Source organism: Triplophysa rosa, linkage group LG4 (genome assembly GCF_024868665.1).
Source record: "Triplophysa rosa linkage group LG4, Trosa_1v2, whole genome shotgun sequence".
In the NCBI taxonomy this organism is placed as follows: domain Eukaryota; kingdom Metazoa; phylum Chordata; class Actinopteri; order Cypriniformes; family Nemacheilidae; genus Triplophysa; species Triplophysa rosa.
This window is the reverse complement of record NC_079893.1, coordinates 32095575-32114769: the sequence shown is the minus strand read 5'-3', so window position 1 is coordinate 32114769 and position 19195 is coordinate 32095575. Positions and strand designations below refer to the sequence as shown.

Here is a 19195-nt window from a genome sequence, read left to right as displayed (position 1 = left end):
CATCTGACCTGAGCAGCAGTAACAGAAGATGAATGGATTATTGTCATTGAATCTAGTTGTGTTTGAAAAACAAACCTATTATAATGATCTGCTTCATGATGTTAACTATGCTCTTGAAATGTTTGGAAGAAAATGTCTTTTAAATGAAACTGCACCAATGTTATTAGGATTAGGAAGTGCATGTGAGAATATTGTCTCTCTAAAATCTAAAAATAACACACTACAAACTCAAAAGAAGCTGCATATGAATGGCTTGTAAGTATTTCAATTGTTAAAAAAACTTTTAAGTTTAAATAAAATGTAAAAATGATATGTGTGCAGATTAAAAATTCTCATTTTAAAACCATTAATAAAACCATAGACCAACCTTTTAAACTAGGATTCAAGTTTGAATTGTTTTTATATGCTATTTTCTGTAATCTTTGTATTGCCTAAATTCACAAAACAGTTTATGGCAAATGACACTGACCCACACTGGGAACCCAGATAGCACCGGTACATCTGTAAAATGTCTGCTAAAGAGCTGGAGATCTGGAAAACATCTGCTGTGTAAACACATCTGATAAACGTCTTAGAAAGAGCTGTTGTACATCCGTTCTAAATCATCTCACAGACGTCTTCTAGATGTCTGTATTACATCTGACAGCAGACATCTCCCAGGCGTATTGCAGATGAGCAAGCAATGTCTTGCAGATGTAATGTGCAGAATGTATGTGTTATCAGGTTATGGATTTTTTATGTAAAAAAATACGGAATCTGACAAAAATATAAAAAGATGCTGATGGATTTAACCATGTTACTTCATGGTAAGATATAGTGACAGAGTGGGGACACATAAAAATAATATTTTTCAGTGTTCTAAGTTGTTTTTATTAATGTTTTATGTTTTAAATTTGCAGTTAGTTTAATGGATACTCTGCTTAATAATAAGTTAACATGTATTTTAAAGTTAATATTTATGCATTCTTATACATATAGGGGCAGTTTCCCGTACAGAGATTAGTCCTTGACTAAAATAAATGTTAGAGCTGTCTAAACTGAAAACAGCTTGGCCTGACACATCAGTGCATTTGTTCGCACATAAGTAATGTTATTTTTTGTAATGCCGCTTCTAAAAACTACTTAAATGCCCTAATTCAAATAAGGCCTAGTCCTGATTTAAACTAATCCCAGTCCAGGAGACCACCCATAATGGCCTTGGCCCTACGAAAATTCAGGGGGAGGACAGAAATGTCATTGATTCGGTGGAATGGCCTTGAAATCATTCGTTAGTGTTTAGTGTTTCTGTTAACAGTTACATCAATAAAGTAATTTTACTTTTTCAGTTGCCACAACCACAACGTAACTAGATTGTATCTACAACGAAAGTTTGTCATCAGGTAAACAGCAACTCGTGGGAAACAGCACGCGCCTCCCGCGTTTACTGCGGCTGATCTCAGAACAGAGCGCGCGCACAACAACAGAACGGCGTCTGACAGGACCGGTCGTTTCTCTGAACTGAGACATGTTTTAATTTAACAAAATATACCAGTGGCGCAAGACTTATGAAAATAACAATGACTCTTTTGTACCTACAGCCACTGCATTATTGATCAAGTGTCAGTGTTATTATTACAGCTTCTTCCCTCAGGACATCTACCTCTTGAACAGTTCAATGTTTTTACACACCGTGCAACTAATAACTCTGTGCAATAATAATTAAGTGCAATATTAATTATATCCTCCAGATAATACACTATATATATTTTTATACAACTTTTTCTGTCAATTATAGGCTATTTCATTCTGCTGTATATAGCACATTGTACTACAATAGTCTATTATTATTTTTTACATATTTACATACACACATAGCTTTACTCTCTATATCTTTATCTCATGTTTATTGTATTGTATTTCTTAATTGTTTATACCCATAGGCCCTCATTTAAATCATTGTGTCCTGTATTCTATTGTGTTATGGTCTCTGTGTACTGTTGTTGCTGTTTCTGTGTTCTGGATGCTCCTGTCACCAAAACAAATTCCTTGTATGTGCAAACACACTTGACAATAAAGCTCTTTCTGATTCTGATTCTGAAACTGATTACAGGAACAACATCCATACTCGAGGCAAGAGAAGATTCACAGATTTCGTCGATTTTATTATCGTCAATCTGTTTCTCTCTCCAGTCCAGCAGGAGTCGCTCTGCAGCTCTTCAGTCCGCCGATAAACCCACTAAAGAAAGAAAGAAAGTCAAACATCAAGCGCTGCGTGTTCACATCACTCTGATTTTCTCTCTTGTGTGTTTTAAACAGAGTGTTGTGTGTGTGTGTTTGTGTTGAGATGTTGAGGATGACGTCACAGATGTGCTGTAAATCAGTGGGAACTGATCTGTCCATGCTGGATATTGATGATTTCATCACAGAAATCTGTCAGCTGAAGAAAGAGGTGGCGTTACTGGAGGAAAAGCTGAGGACAAGAGGAGATGAACTCAACACTGAGGTTTGGACACATTCAACATCATTTACTGCTTTTATACTGTCATTCATGTCAAACTAAACCAAAGTGAGACATCACACATATATTCTATATAAAGCTCCAGTGCTGATGATGTGTTGTGTGTTTGTCAGATTGTGGTAAAGGTCGAGTCAAACCCCACAGACGCTCAGGACACTGTGTGTGACAGTAATCACACCTTGAATCAGGATGAATCTACTGATCAAACCTCCACAGAGTCTCTGGATTCTGTCTGTAACGCTGGAGAACAGCAGATCCTGAACACCAGACCACTCAACATGTGTTCTGTCACACTGGTGGACTGCAGGAAACTCATGGAGATGAGAACAGAACCCACGTCAGAGGAAGAAGAGACTGATGAAGATGAGAATCATGATGATGATGATTTCATTCCTTCAGGTATGTTTCTTCTGTTGTCATTTCACAATATTTCACCGTCATGTCAGTTACTGTTTCATAAAAAGTGTTTTTGCATCACTTCAGTCAAAAATGCACTAAAAGGTTTCTTATTCTTAGTCGACACTGATGTAGTTTCAGATTTGATCAAGCTTCTTCTTAAAGTGAAAGTGAAAGTGAAAATTATAGTGAAAGTGACCTATTAGTCACATATGGTGACCCATACCTGAAATGTGACCTCTGCATTTAACCCATCCAGAGAGTAGTAAACACACGTACACCCGGAGCAGTGGGCAGCTATCACTGCAGCGCCCGGGGAGCAAGTAGGGGTAAGGTGCCTTGCTCAAGGGCACCTCAGTCGTTACCCGCCAGCCCTGGGAAATCGAACCGGCAACCTTCTGGTCATGAGTCCGACTCTCTAACCAATAGGCCACGACTGCCCCACGACTAAAGGGCTCGGCATACTACATTCGAAATGGAAAAACGACCGTCTGTGACCTGATTTCGAACAAAATCTGGACAAAACGACAATTCGTTTCACTAGTTCGCCGCAGCAAACCAAACAGAACTCTCCGGGAAAGTTCACCCTCGAGCCACCATTGGTCCATGACCATTACGTAATAGGTGGATGTGTTATGTAGCGGTCATGTTATGTCCACCCGGTGTGTTGGAGGTGAGGTCAGATAAGGTCTACACAAAAAAACAGATAACATTTGAGCAGCATGAATGCTTTTGAATGTCGCATTGCAGACATCTTTGTTGTTTGTGTGGCCACGTGCGCAGTACCCATGAGGCGTGGCCTGTGTCACAAATTTTCAAACTTTTTTTAATCAAAGTACGAAGCAGTCAAGTGGGTGTGTGTAAAATGAAGCTTAGGACGTCATTGGTCACGTGGTTTTGATAGAACGAATCAAGCATGGATACTAAGCTTCACTGAAAATAGCTTCATTTTTTTGACACAAGCATCAGATCTTTGATGTCACAGCTAACATCACTAGTCAAGCCCTTAACGCTGTTGTGTTTGTTTCAGATGAGAGCGGTGATTCATGTTGTGATGGAGAAACGGCCTCTACATCAAAACAGCGACTGACAGCACAAACTCTTTCCTGCATCACCTGTGGAAAGACATTCAGTTCACAGAGACGTTTAGAGACACATGAGAGAAAACACACAGAACAGAAACTCTTCACCTGCACCAGATGTGACATCAGCTTTCCTACCTTACAAGAGAAGAAACTTCATTCACAAGAGCACAGAGACAAGAAACTCTTTCACTGTCAGCAGTGTGAGAAGAGTTTTTTCTCGTCTTCTAGTCTGAAAATTCACATGAAGACACACACTGGAGAAAAACCTTTCCACTGCAGTCAATGTGACAAATATTTCAGAACCAAAGGAACTCTTGTTGCTCATCAGAGAATTCACACGGGAGAAAAACCGTACGCGTGTCCTCACTGTGATTGGAGATTCAGCCAAAAACCTCATCTGAAGAAACACATGCATTCACACACCAATGAGAAACCGTATCAGTGCAGTGAATGTGGAAAAACCTTTAGACAGTCATATGGTCTGAAGGTACACCAGAGAACTCACTCTGAGGAGAAACTCTATCAGTGTTCACACTGTGATAAACGCTTCGGTCAGAAAGCTAATCTGATAACTCATGAGAGAGTTCACACTGGAGAGAAACCTTACCTCTGCTCTCACTGTGGGAAGAGCTTCACTGATTCATCTCATTTCAGAGTTCATCTGAAAATTCACACTGGAGAAAAACCTCATCAGTGCAGTGTTTGTGGGAAGAGTTTCACTCAACATGCTAACTTACTAAAGCACCAGACAATTCATTCTGGTGAAAGACTTTTCAAATGTTCTCAGTGTGACAAGACGTTTGCTCGATCAGATGTCCTGAGAACCCATGAGAGAGTTCACACTGGAGAGAAACCTTATCACTGCTCCATCTGTGGCGAGAGATTCACTTATTTAGGAAGTTTAAACACTCATCAGAAGAAACATGCTGAAGGACAAACTGCACTGGAATCATCATCATAGGTTTATGTGGCTCAATACTTTCAAGCTCCCTTTACTAGTTTTAGGCTTTTAAGTTGATTCACATTTTATTAAAGAGATCTATTTGCTTTAATGGCATTAAGCTCTGTGATGGGCTGTCCATCTGACCTGAGATTGCTGTGATGGGCTCCAGCAGCAATAACTGAGGATTGATGGATTATTTCCATTGAATGTAGTTGTGTTTCTGCTTTATGGGGTTAAAGAAAAAGTTCCCTTCAAAAATTAAATGAGTGTTTATTTTACACTACGTCCCATGTGTATATGAAGCAGACCACAGTCGGTCATAAAGTAATGTCACGGTGAAGATTAACTGGAGACGTCTTCAGGACATGCTGTGTTTACTGGGATATGAATAACATGTAAATATTTGTGTGACTTTGAAGTTTTTTTTATAATCAGTGTGCAAATTAAAAACATTATTGTTTTTCTCCATTTTTAAACTATTTCTCGACCTTTTTTCAGAGTTTCACCTGTTTAATAGGTTATTTTAATATGCAGTTTTATATGCTGTATATATGTAAATGCTAAATTCACAATAATTAAATGGCAAATGACACTTGGCCCACTACAGACTGCTGTTTATTAGTATAATTCTGTCAGTGAAAATTCTATTCAGCCAAAGCTAAATTTGTTATGGCTCCTCACATTAATAAGCAGATTTCAGCTCTTGTGTGAAGCCTATAATAACAACAAATGTTTCACTCAACAACTACTTTTTATTCTATGACAAATATGCTTAAGTATATATTTTACTGGTTAAAACAAATGTAAAAACAGTGGTTATACAGTTTTACACAAATGTGTTACGTCAGTTCTTTTATATTGAGGCACTAGGTCCTGCTGGAGCCCTACTGCGTTTCCGTCAGATACTTGCACACGTAACACTCTCTAAAACATAAACACACGTTAGCGGTAGATACAATTATTTTAGTGAAATGTGAGTTATCCCATACACTTATCTTCCACGCATCGCTCATGTCTGAGGTAAATTCCGCCTAGCAACGCATCAACCAATACGAACCTAAAAACGGGGAACCCGAGACTTATCGACCAATCAAAGCCGGGCACACAGGAACACGCAACCGGTCGGCCAAACAGCACCCGAGTCACAGACAAACCCTGCAAACAACGCATGTGTCAAGTCTCTCAGGAGGATTCGTAAGTGGTTTTACTTTTACGTGAATGTTCTCTTGTGTCAAGTTATGCTTAGAGTTTTGTCATCACAGTCAGCCTTTAATCTATCACTTTTCGACATATTTTATTAAGACCGGCAGATTTATTACGCCAATTGAACGTGTTTACATTAAATGTCCTCTATTGTCAACGGCACCTGGCATTTTCTGTTTCATAACTGTTGTAAAGCTTTAAAATTACTTGACATATCTTAGGATGAATAGTTTAGTTGTAATGTTAAATGTACTGTGTATTCAAAAAGAACACAATAATGTTCCCATAATTATCTGTTCGTTAATATTGCAATCATGAAAAGTATGTTAATTTAGCAAGTGATTATTACATTATAAGGTCAGAGTCTCGTCACTACCAAACACTAAAACGAAATATAATCAAGACCCATATGTCACTAGAGATATTCACATTGGCAGATTTTATTAGATTTTTTGAATGATTGTGAAGTGATCAAGCACACAGATAAACCATGAACTTCTCTATTAAGGTGTCGTCCTTACGTTCTGATTGTGCGTAATACATTTTATGAAGAAAAGTCTGTTCAACTGGCGCTAGCCAGATCTTAATTTACTCATAAACCCAAAACCATAACAGTAAAAAAACTAGTAGAGTAGCAGAGAAAAACAGCTTTCCGAGTTGGACTAATAATTGATGTCATGACTAACAGCTAATTCACTTGAACGATATGAATTATTCTTTCTTTAGCATATGTTGATGTCACATGTAATTTCATCAGAGTAGTATTTGACTATAGTAATGAATGAGGTCACTTGTGTGCACATACAGAATAGGAAAAAACAAGTAGCCAACAGTTTTTTTTGGCAGTTTATTACTCTTTAATGACAAACATGGCAGTATCACATCCAAAACTGTCCATGCAAAAGAAATAACACTTGCACATACTTTCCTCAGTCAGTATGTGTTTCAAACCTGAACTGATTTAGCAATGCAGAAATATTTCACTAGTACAGATAAACCGATGCACTGAAATAAAAAACCAAGTACAAAATAGCATAAAAATGTCCTTTTCCCATAAGACACGAAAACATGTTTTGTGGAAACACTAAAGTTTGTCTGTACGTTTTGCGTTCGTCTCACTTTTTTTTGCACATGAGAATTAAAATAAGAATTTATTAGCCAAGTCACATTCAAACTGTTACATTTGGTGACAACTTATGATTTTATTTATTTTTCATAGCATGAAAAATGGATGGTTTTAATGTACCCTTTTTGTGACAGACGTACTGCGTGCAAAAAAAAACAACACTGCCTCTCTTCAGATATATTTTCTTAAGTTTTGAGTACCTCTCACTCACCTCTGTTTTCCACATAAAGAGGTAAAATCTCCTAACAGCTTAAAGACATAAAGTGGCGTGTAGGTGCAGAACACATGATCATTTTTGGTCTGTGACTTACAATACAATAAGGCTTCATAAAAAAAGAAGGTAGATTGTAAGCGAAAAGACATTTTCCCATATAAGGGAAATGAAAGCTGCCTGTTGCATATAGCCTGAAAGACCTTTTTACTTTTTAAGGCACTACAAAGACCAGCTAAACTCTCCTGGAACGGTTTAGTTGTTCCCTTTAGACGCAATGGGGCTGATCTAAAACTCCGCCTCCAATAACAGATGAAAGACACGATTGGCCAATCATCAGCAGACATATGTCAAAAACATTCTTCCAGAACAGACACAAAAAGAGAGCAACCTTAACGTATCTTCTCATTGGTAAGATATAAGGTCGACATGGCCCGTTGTTGATGTGCTGCAGAATAAAAGCTTTGTAAGAAGTCTTTTGATAGAACACTTTCAGGTCAGGCGTTTGTAAACACACACCTTTATATCTTGGACTCCCCCGTGTTCTGATCACTCCGTAGAGGTTGCTGTAAAAAGTAAAAGGGCGCATTTGGAAAATGATATCTGCTCCATAAATGTAATATTATTGTTATGAAACAAACACACAGTCAAATTTACCTGACTGTTACTTGACTGGTTGCTGCTGAATTCGGAATATTTCTTCTCCTTACGTGACCTGAGCCTATTAATCAGATTGCAATATTCCTCTCTTACCTGAAGGGGGCAACATAACAGAGTTGACTAGCCTCACATTTCCCACTCAACAGCCCACACGAACGGTTTTAGGTCAGCATGAAATGGAAAGTGGACCAGTACTTGTGCCAAGAGTCAACATTCAGGCTACACAACTAAGTGCCCTTCACATCAAAGGGATCGATCACCCCAAATTTCTACAATTCTGTCTTAAGCGACACAAATTTAGAAGAATTTTTCACATTTATTTTGTTGTTGTACATTTCTGTGTGTTTGATTACCGCTTTAGACAGAAGGCAGTGCATGAAGAAGATGAGCGCCCCCTGGAGGCTGTTGAGGATGGTGAAGAGATACAACAGAACCACAGTTCCCTTCTCCTGGAAGAGGAAACAGCCAAAAATCCACATGCCTCCGAGAACACACAACTGAGCCACGGCGGCCACTGTAAAACTCCTGTAATTTACAAGAAAAATTGAGAAGAATCCAAATGAATCTTTCTTTTTTAACTCAAACAAACACTGCAAATATGCGTACCTGATCTTGTGCAGATTGGAGAGATCTGGGTTAAGGCTGGAGAATTTTTCGGCCAGTTTCCAGACCGTTACGATAAAGAAAAAGCAATTGAGGATGATGACTATGCAGACGGGCGCGAAGAAACTCCAGATGAAATCTTCCTTGAGAGAGAGCCAACAGCTGGAACACACAGTGAACATGAAATTATACTGAAGAAACATTAGTGAAATATCTGCATTGTAAAATCACCCCAGCAAGCACAGGCAAAGATCTGGAGATCTGGAAAACATCTGCCGTGTAAAAACTGCTAAACATCTTAGAAAGAGCAGTTTTACATCCATTCTAAATCATAAACATCTTACAGACGTCTATTAGATGTCTATATGACATCTGACAGCAGACGTCTCCGAGACGTATTGCAGACGAGCAAACAACGTCTTGCAGATGTAAATGCAGACATCAAATAGATGCCTGCCAGATGTTTGTGTGCTATCAGGGATAGTTTAGAAACAGGCTGGCACAGGGACAAATATAATCTGGATTTAAAACTGAACACTCACTGTCGATCTGTGCCGTATCCCCGCGGGTAAGCTGCGGCCGAGATAATGACGATGAGGAGAGGGACTCCATATCCCAGCATGTACATGTAAAGATGCTTGATGGTGGTGTGAAACACCAGGACAACCATTCGGTACAGCTGCACTCCCTCCAGCAGCATCCAGCAGAACGCCGCCAAGAAGAAGAAATGCAGCAACCCGGCGACGACAGAACAAGCTACCTGAACGAGCAAACAGAGCGGTCAACTTTACTCTGAGATCACAATGGCACCGAAAGATTTCGCAGGTAAGATGATCCTGTATATTTTTACAAACACACATACCCTGTTGTGGGTGCTGGAGATGCCGCAGAGGAAGACGAGGTCGGCGATGAAGAGACACACGCTCAGATGGAGGTGGATGCTGTTGCGTGTTCCTTGTATGGAGCGGCAGAAGCGGAAGGTCAGAATACACAGAAGCAAACAGACCAGAGACAGAATCAAGCCCACGCGAGTGATCATCACCAACCCGAACGTGTCCTGGAGGAGAACACAGAGAGAGATGATGGATGATGAATGTTCAAAACGTCAAAATCTTTGGAGTCATCGTGTTTACCTTCACAGGGTAGAGAGCCATGAGTACAGCGAAGCTGCTCAGGTGAGTGCAGGAACATGCTGTGTGAGTGCTGTTAGTCCACGCCTTCTTACAGCCCCGCCCAGACCACGCCACCTCCGTCTCATCCCAGTACACACAAGTGTGAGTCATGTCCTTAGACTCCGCCCTCTCCTGAAGAAAAAAGGGAAAAAAGAAATGATGCGCTGGTACATGTTTGGGAAGGACCAAGTTGACATGTTTGACATCTTTACCTGCACGTGTTTAAAGACGAGAGTTACGGGCTCAGACAGGTGCGTCGTTTCTGGATTACTGACTACAGCTGTCACCACATTTGCGTTGAGTCGATAAGTGATGTTTCTCTCTCCGCTCTCCTCCTGTAACGTTCTGCTCATCTTGTTGAAAGAATCGCCGGATGAATTCAGATCTTTATAACTGACCAGCGCCACGAACGCAAAACCTACAGGCGAGATTAATTACCTTTTGATTTTACAGCGAGATATTTACATTACATAATATTGTTGATATAAGGATGTGCGCGCATATCCGAACCTGGGTACGATTCCCCTACGACTGTTTCCCAGCTTGTGTTGAAGAGGGCGGAGTCTGTGCTCAGACTGACACTCCCATTAGGACGAGACTGACCACGCCTTACCGCAACCTCTGCGTCTGTGCATAACACATGGAATTGCTTTCAACAAACTTTTAATATCAATATATTTCAAAATTTCAAAAGTTTACGACTGAACCAGGAACTGAGGGACCACAATCATACAAAGGGGGTTTAATTCAACCTTCATTATTTCTCAATAGTGAATGAGTTTGTGGGTGTCCGGGTGTCTTACGGGTGCTGTGCGTCTCCATCCGGGTAAGCGGCTCTCTGAGCTGGGGTCCTATCAAACGCATGCTGTTCTCCACCGCGTCTAAAAAGCGACTCAGCATCCCTCCATCAGCAATGTCGCCGTCCGACAGCAGCTCATTGGTGGAGGTGAACAGATTCTGTGAGGTCAAACGCAAAGAGATTCACTGTCACTGAAGTAAAAGTGTGTTGCAAGTTTAAAACGTCAACTCGATCAACACGTAGAACAAACGAGTCAGTTTGTGAAAACAAGAAACAGACCTGATAGTAATGCATAGAAATAGATTTGAACATTTAGATCTGGATCATTTATGTGATTTTAATATGGATATTGTCACGATCACCAGTTGGAGTGCTGGAGGGCACTCCCCCATCACCCAGACTGTCAGACTCATTATGGGAAGTGTAGTGTGTAATGACAGTCCGGGTGATGGAGGAGTGCCCTCTTGTGGCTCTGCACGGCACTCCAACTGCTGATCGTGACAGATATATATGTGTGTGTGTGTGTGTGTGTGTGTGTGTGTGTGTGTGTGTGTGTTTACCTCCAGTAACACTTCGCCCTTGTGATGATCTCCATCTGGATCAGTCAGAGTCTTACAAGCGTCCTTCAACAGGGACAGCAAACTCTTCATCTAAAGGAACACAGCGTGCTCAAGGTCTGTATGTCTGTACACATCTACTGTATGTATTCATATAATAATATTATTTGGGGTGGGTTTTTCATACGTCATCATGTCATCTAGTTCGTGCATTAAAGTACAGAGAGCTACAATAAATCTGACGACAACGATTTAAAGTCCCAGTGAAATAAAAAATGACAATGCCTATTTTTTCCATGAAATATTGCAGCGTTTTTTGTAAATAGTTTATCAATGTGGGTCATTCTCTTTTTAAAATTCATGTGCCCTCATAATCTTCAGTTTAAATCTGAAAATGCCTATAGTGACTATCCATCTTAAATGACGTATGTTAGGTTAGCATCCGTTAACTCCTCCCCTTCAATTGTCAGTCTGCTGCCAGTTCCATTTCAAAATGCAACGGCAGTTTTTATACATCCAATCAAATTGCAGAGAAAGACGAAAGACTTGCCCACTAATTTTCTTATTAGAAATTCCATTTCACTCGGAAATGCGTCAAAATACGGAAGTAAAAACTATCGCAACGTCCGCTTCACGGGGACTTTTTGTAATTTAATAAACCCTCATTTAAATTATTGCGGCACCTTACGTAAGAAACTAAAGGATCTAGAGGATGTGCTGTTGTTCACATGAGCCAGATCGAATAAATGTTGAATATCGGTATTTACAGACGTAAAAGTGGAAGACATACTCGTGGTCTTTAATGAACCTGACCACTTGCGTTTCTTGTAACTTTATTAAAGCTAAAAGTTGTAGCATTTTAATCTCAGTTTCAAACATAAAATTGAAGATTTCTTTTAAAAAAAAGGCATGTTTCTTCATGTGGTTATCTGTACCTATCTTTAAGTAAGTTTGCAAACCTTTGTAAAATTCAATATTTTACTAAACTTCCTCTGGGACATCAGGGGCGTTTTTATTAAGAGTTAATTGCACCTTGTTTATGCAACTGGTATTTCATAGAAGGATTTATGTTCTGTTCACTGACCCTAGATCTGCTCATCAGTACTGCGGTATACACTTTACCTTCATAGGCGTGGCCTCCAGACCAGACTCTCTGTTAAACTGCTCACATTTAATCTCTGCGCACAACAACAACAGTCAATTAACACTTCAAGTTGTGTACATTTATACAAACCATATGTTATTTAGCTGCAGACACAAACACACAATAAATACAGCAGTGCATTTGAAATGAACACAGAGACACTTGCTGCGTCCCAATCCGCATACTAGCCGTCCTAAATAGTATTCGAAATTAGGATTAGTATGTCCCAAATCATAATATGCTGAAATGAGTATCCGGATGGTCTACTGCTTCCGGTGGAAGCGTGAATCCATGGACACTTAACGGCTGATATTACCCACAACTCACCGCGAGAGGGCGGAGTTTAGTGATGAACATTAAACTAAGATGCTTGGCTAAATTAATAAATGCAAGTATACAGTAAAACATTACATACGAAATAATGAATGAATAAATACTTAAATGCAAGGAAGAGCTGTATTTTGATGTGTGTGACAGTTATTGGTCACAGTGTCGTCTAGGCAACAATGGCCACTTTCCATTTCCTGTTAGTATGTCCCAGTGTGTGCATACAGTTTTGCTACGCACTAAAATGTATATACTTTACATACTTTAAAGGCATAGCATAAGTAGGCGAATTGGGACGCAGCAACTGGTTTCATATTTACCTAAACATTTTGACTGGTTGTTGCCATAGTTACTGTAACCAGGGTCACATCTGCAGCTGTAGCTACCCAGACTGTTGTTGCATGTAGCATGTGTGCCGCACAAATCTGCAGAGGCTTTACACTCATCAATGTCTATGAGAGAGAGAGAAATACACATTTTCTCACTGTATCTTTAAAAGTTCTCTCAAAATGATCAACACACTCTTGCAGTAATGTTAAAATAACCTTTAATTGACATTATGTCACTGCTAAGTTCTCAAAACGTTATTCTTACATTGTAGGTGGAATGCTCCAACAAAACATTCAGAAATAACGTTTATATAACTCAATGGGAATGTTTGCGAAACGTTGTGTTGCGTAACTGGTAGTGTATTTACACTGTGGTGAAGCATTAGTCTTGTAGCAGATTGGTGTCAGGGGTGATCTTACAAAACAACATGTCTTCACAGGTGAAGGCTGTTCAGTTGACCAGGCACTGGCAGGGGTCGCCTGTTTTGTCTGTTCGACAGGTTGGGTTTACGCACTGACTTAACATGAATGGAAACCCCACCAGGACATGACAGAAGCTCATGTGTTAGGATCATTCACACCTGCCCTCACCTTCACAGCGCTCGCTGGAGTTCTTTATTTGAAAGCCCGCAGAACAAGTGCAGGAGAAACTACCAGGTGTGTTAATGCAACTGCTGTGAGCGCCACACACGGACGACACACACTCATCCACATCTGCAGCACACAAATACACACACGGGTGAGTACAGAGAGCTCTCTGACGTGTGTGAGTAAAGGCAGAAGAAATGAAGATAGAAATCCCGCAGAAGATCAACAGTGAATCGTTGCTTTTAAATCGTGTACACAAAAGCATGAGATCTGACCAACGCAATGTTCCTCTTTCTACACCCAATAACCTCAAGTTGACGAGATACTTCACCCAAAAATGGTCATCATTTCCTCACCTTCCAGTCGTTCCAAATCTGTATAAATGTCTTTGTTCTGATGAACACAGAGAAAGGTACTTGGAAGAATGCTTATAACCAGACAGATTTTGGCACTTTTGACTACCATTGTCATTTTACCTACCATGGGAGTCAATGTGGGGCAAAATCTGTCTGGTTATAAGCATTCCTCCAAATATCTTTCTCTGTGTTCATCAGAACAAAGAAATTTATACAGATTTGGAACAACTCGAAGAATTTTCATTTTTGGGTGACGTATCTCTTTAATGCAAAACACAATCTGTGTTTACAGTACACAGAGTCTTAAATGAGTAAAAACAATCACCTTCACATTCCATGTTCTTGTCTGTTTTCTTGCCATATCCAGTTGGACACAAACACTCGAAAGAGCCAATGGTGTTAATACACTTCAGTGTATCTGGGCATGGCGATTGAACCCCGAGACACTCATTTTCGTCTGACAGGAAAACAGCCATTTACTACAGTTAGTGACTTTTATGTATTACATTCATATATATTTTTTACCAATTATTATAGACATTTGTATTGTTTCTGGTCATTGTAACCATTTAATGTGAAACATTCATGTACATCAATGTCTGGGTTTGTCTTTAGCATAGTATTACATTGCATCATATTGTGTTGCGTGTTATCTCGTACCCTCACACTGTCCCGTTGTCGCTGTGAAATTGAGAGTTTTTGATCGGAAGCCGTTTTCACAGTTGCAATAATAACTTCCATTTGTGTTTATACACATAGCATTATTGCCACACATATTTGGCGTCATCTCACACTCGTTTTCATCTGAGAGACAGAGAGAAAGATGTTGTCATCGCTTACGAAAACTAGCGCAGTTACACAACATTATTACATTATTAACCGTTTGTATGTAGGATACAATAGATAAATACTTGCCAACACAAATGCTTTTATTTGATTTGAATCCAATTTGACATCCATGAGATCCACCAAAGAGCAGGAGGAGACCTGGTAAAGACAGAATAAATATAGCTGTAAAACACACGTCCATCCATCTGGTCATCTCTGTATTAGGTTGGCCATCCATCAAACTATCCTGTTAATGTTCAGTCACATCAGGCATAATTTTAGCAAAAAGACACAATACACGTGACACACTGATGAAACCACGTATTTCACACATAAACACACGTACACAGCACATTATCTGTAGTCCTGAAGAACAAACATGTTTCACTCTCAGAACATTGTGTACCAAAGAACAGCGGTTTCACACCACATCTTTTTTTTGGTCACCTCTACATATACTGTATATCTGAGCAACAGACGAGTTTCCATCAGCAACACTCTTCAACAACAGTGATGCATCTAGTGTTGCACAGCTTCATGATGGAGTCTTCCAGCTGTGTACATCTCTTTTAGTTTCTGGTCTGTCTAAATATTTACAGTCACAAACCAGACACGATTACTGTATATGATATAGTGACTGATGTATGGTTTGGTTAAATTACAGATACCAAATAGATCAGTTATGCCTTCAGCTCTAACAGGGATCATGACTGGGTTTTCTTATTTCCCCAAAACCTCAGCATACAACCAAGAGCATCAGCTTCGTACCAAACAACGACATGTTGTCACGGTAGTGGCGAATGAGAACCCAAGCGCAGGCAGGCAGTAAAGGGGTTAACAAAACACTATTTGACAAAAAACGGAAACCAAAACACCCACAATGGGGAAAAACTAAACTGAGAACAACTACCATCAAACAAAGACTTCCCACGTGGGGGCAAAACAAAAAGACAGGAACAAAATAAACTAACTGTAAAGTAAAGACACAACGTCTTAACAAACAGCACGACAGGGTAGACCACAAAACCTCACAGAACCTCGAGGACCATAGCACAGTACAGTACATACAACGTACACGCAATACACGAGCACAAGACAAAGAAACAAGAGGGTATTTAAAGGAAAGACAAACGAGGGATAATGAACGACGGCAGGTGTGGAACATAAAACACTCAGGGAAGGATAACAAGGAAACGAGAGGGGCGGGACCAATGACGAGACACTGGAGAGAACGCATATTATTGTCAAAAGGACAATAATAAGTTTCTCTCCACACATAACCAAAGACTTTGTCATGGCTCTGCAACAGGACCAAGAAAAACATGACTAAATGGAGCAGAGCCATGACACATGTCCCTTTAAAAGAACCTGTGGAATATATATAAATGAATATGAAAAAGACTTTCATGGGTGTTTAGTCAACATGGAAAGAGAAGAACATATTAGATACATAATATAATAAACGATGATCAAATCCTAATAATGACATTTGTGTCTGTAGTCATGAATATAATGTTACAGTAATAACGTTGAATCTACAGTATGTGTGGGACTGCACAGTATGTTTGCACTGGCCTCCACCTTAATTCTGATAAGAACATTAGATAGTGAGACACACACAACGACCTTAAAAACAGATCAGCAGAAACGAAGCCATTGTGAGATGAAGAAATAAAGAGCTGAGTTGAGGAGGTCCAGAAAGACCTGGACAAACATCTGCTCTGGATTTGTGGCTTCAGACGGTATCATCCTCAGATTGTTTCCTAACCATTGCTTCTAAATATTACACCAGACATCATGATACATTGTGACGCTGCTGATATTGTCCTGATAACATCTGGAAGACGTCTATTTGACGTCTGCAAGGCATATTTTGCTCATATTCAATATGTCTCTGAGACGTCTGCTGTCAGATATCATATAGATGTCTAGAAGACATTTGTGTGATGTTTATGATTTAGAATCGATGCAAAACTGCTCTTTCTAAGACATTTAGCAGATGTTTAGAGGTTTTCCAGATCTTTAGCAGACGTCTTACAGGCGTACCTGTGCTATCTGGGTGTTGGCTCCAGTGTGATCAAATTCTTGTATTGTTTCATTCGTAAATGAATTCGGGTAAAAGTCAATTTCATTAGATTATCAGGGCTTTAAATGGAGATATGAGCGATGTTGAACGTACAAATCAAGCCGTCTTGAGGAAGATAATGGATAATGGTAATGTGTGATTCATACTGTGGGGATTTTATGAAGAAGTTTCAATGGTTTCCCTTATAACGCGTGTAGAAAAACCAAACCGTCATGGTCTCAAGTGTGTACTGGGAAGACGGCAGGTGTGTGTTTAAGTGTCTGCGCACTAGATAATGTGCATCAAACACACGGTGCAGTCAGAGCCTGTGGCCGTGTGGACAGTGCTCAAGACATGTAACTGCGCTTCGGGCGATACGAGTTTGAGTCCGGCTCGAGGTCCTTTCCCGGCCCCACTTCACTTCCTGTCCTCTCTACCACTGCACTGTAGAAAATGAAGGCCAAAAAGCCAAAATGAAAAGAAAACCACGGTGCATACGTAAGTTGCAATAGTGCATCACATGGATAAAGAGGAAAAACCCACAACTCTGAAAGAGTCAATCCATCATATGATCGAAGATTGAGAAAATGATCTGAACTTGTGGTGGGAAACTTTGACATAAGCAATGAGATTTTTAGTCCAGTTTGGTGAATCTGTTTTCCCTCTTAATTTGATTTGGCGAGTAAACGAGACGTTTCTGAGTTGGCCCGTAACATAATGCGTGGTTTAAATCAAACTGATAATCTGCTTCTTGAAAGGAAAATCTGTTATGACAACCTCTACCTCAGTGGAAAATGAACCACCAGAGGTTGTTTTACTACAGAATTACATTTAATGATAGGATATTCTTCACATTCATGAAAAAAATAAAAAGAATCATGTATATTTTTGTGACGGGTACGATAGAGTGTCTCGTCCTCGACACAATATTCTATGTTGTTCGTCAATGTATGCTAAGAGTGAGGAAATCCTAACGCTATTATACTAAACTACCAAAAATATATATTCTTACTAAAATCATTTTAAATGCAGTTTCATGGCCAAACTAAAACGATGAAGATGAGGTCATGTGGCCCCATTAAGAATAATGTGAATTTGAACTCTTAACATATTTTGATATTAAGGAAATACATTTCATTCGCTAATTTCGAGATTATAGCGCAAAAAAGAAAACGATTAAATAAACCAACGGTGGCGAGATGATCTTCACAAATAAAGCCCAAAGAAATAAGCGAGTGTGGCCACAAATTCCTCTTCACACAAACGGACATTCAAACATTTAATGTTATTTTACAGTTAATATTCAGAAGCTAATTTACCATTAAATGTGAATGCAAATACACAGATCACCGCTGCAACAAAACAAAATGAAGGAAAGAATCTGCTCTGGTGTAATAAATCTCACAACTGCTAAAACCATTCAAGACACTTCAATATATGTCTACGGTTTTTACCATCAGCGAATTCCCCTCAACTCTCGCTCCACACACACACAATATCTTTATCGGTCTCATCTTTCTGTCGTCTGCTGTCTGTCTGGGACGTGTTTGTGTGGAAAAAGACCACCGCTCATGATATAGTAATGTATTGTTGATATTGATGTCTGTCTGCTTTCACGGCGACGATGCGTAACAGAGCAGAGATCCACTATCTGAAAGAATCAAGTCTTTGTCTTCATGCACAGGCAAGCCACACACACCAACTTAACCGCGCGACTAACACATAAACTGCATAACGTCTGAAGCCAGTGAAATGATCGACTCACCCAAAAGAAGCGTCTGTTTTCGCTCCATGTTAAGACTCTTTCCTTTCAGAATGATTGTGTACTCTCTGAAGGCTTGTGCCGTGAACCTGAAACTCCCTGCGTTAATCTGTATTCCAGTAAAACGTCGAGAAATCCCCTCGGTGACGGTCACCTCATGTGCTCACTGATTCAGTTCCTTCAAAACCTTCCTCTCAGGCTTTGGTCGCTCTTCGATAGTTCTCAGTTTCGAAATAAATCCAGTGGCCTCCTCGTCTCTTCTGTCTTCTTTTCTCTGTGAAAGAACTCCTTTCAAATGTTTTCTCTCTCTCTCTTTCAAACGTTTCCATTTAGTTTTCCAAACGGATCTTCTCGTCTCATCTTTCACGTTGGTTTCTGCTCTGTGTTTATGTTAATCCGCACGGCAGGACAGTTTCCAACACTTTATTTTCTTTTTCCACTCCTCTGGTATGTTTCTCTCATGTGTGCGCTACTGGGTGAGGAGACAGAAGCTATTCATGGCCGTGCCACTCCCCCCATGAGAGAGAGAGACAGAGAGAGAGAG

General features: G+C 39.8%; 2 protein-coding genes across 3 annotated transcripts in view; one reads left to right on the top strand and one right to left on the bottom strand.

Moving 5' to 3' along the window:
* LOC130553083 (zinc finger protein 271-like) overlaps positions 1 to 5400 on the top strand; it is a 12335-nt gene extending 6935 nt beyond the window's left edge. The window contains exons 3-6 of the mRNA XM_057331825.1: positions 2090 to 2168; positions 2285 to 2482; positions 2611 to 2896; positions 3924 to 5400. Of these exons, the coding sequence (XP_057187808.1) occupies positions 2090 to 2168; positions 2285 to 2482; positions 2611 to 2896; positions 3924 to 4939 (1579 nt within the window). The 3' untranslated portion in view covers positions 4940 to 5400. The remainder of the gene's footprint in view (positions 1 to 2089; positions 2169 to 2284; positions 2483 to 2610; positions 2897 to 3923) is intronic.
* Positions 5401 to 6836: 1436 nt separating this feature from the next.
* Positions 6837 to 19183, bottom strand: LOC130552885 (adhesion G protein-coupled receptor E5). 2 transcript variants are annotated; one of them, XM_057331554.1, is made up of 19 exons: positions 18655 to 19183; positions 14912 to 14983; positions 14657 to 14800; positions 14322 to 14453; positions 13644 to 13766; positions 13044 to 13175; positions 12375 to 12430; positions 11256 to 11345; positions 10700 to 10853; positions 10407 to 10523; positions 10109 to 10314; positions 9858 to 10028; positions 9587 to 9781; positions 9267 to 9484; positions 8728 to 8886; positions 8475 to 8646; positions 8119 to 8214; positions 7981 to 8027; positions 6837 to 7909 (listed from the first exon to the last, which is right to left on the bottom strand). In XM_057331554.1, exons 1-18 carry the CDS (start codon positions 18680 to 18682, stop codon positions 7983 to 7985), a joined length of 2310 nt encoding a protein of 769 aa, XP_057187537.1. In that variant the 5' UTR covers positions 18683 to 19183; the 3' UTR covers positions 6837 to 7909; positions 7981 to 7982. The 2 variants fall into 2 exon arrangements, with proteins under 2 accessions (XP_057187537.1, XP_057187538.1); XM_057331555.1 differs by lacking the exon at positions 13644 to 13766 and having other exon boundaries at positions 6841 to 8027.
* Positions 19184 to 19195: the final 12 nt, after the last annotated feature.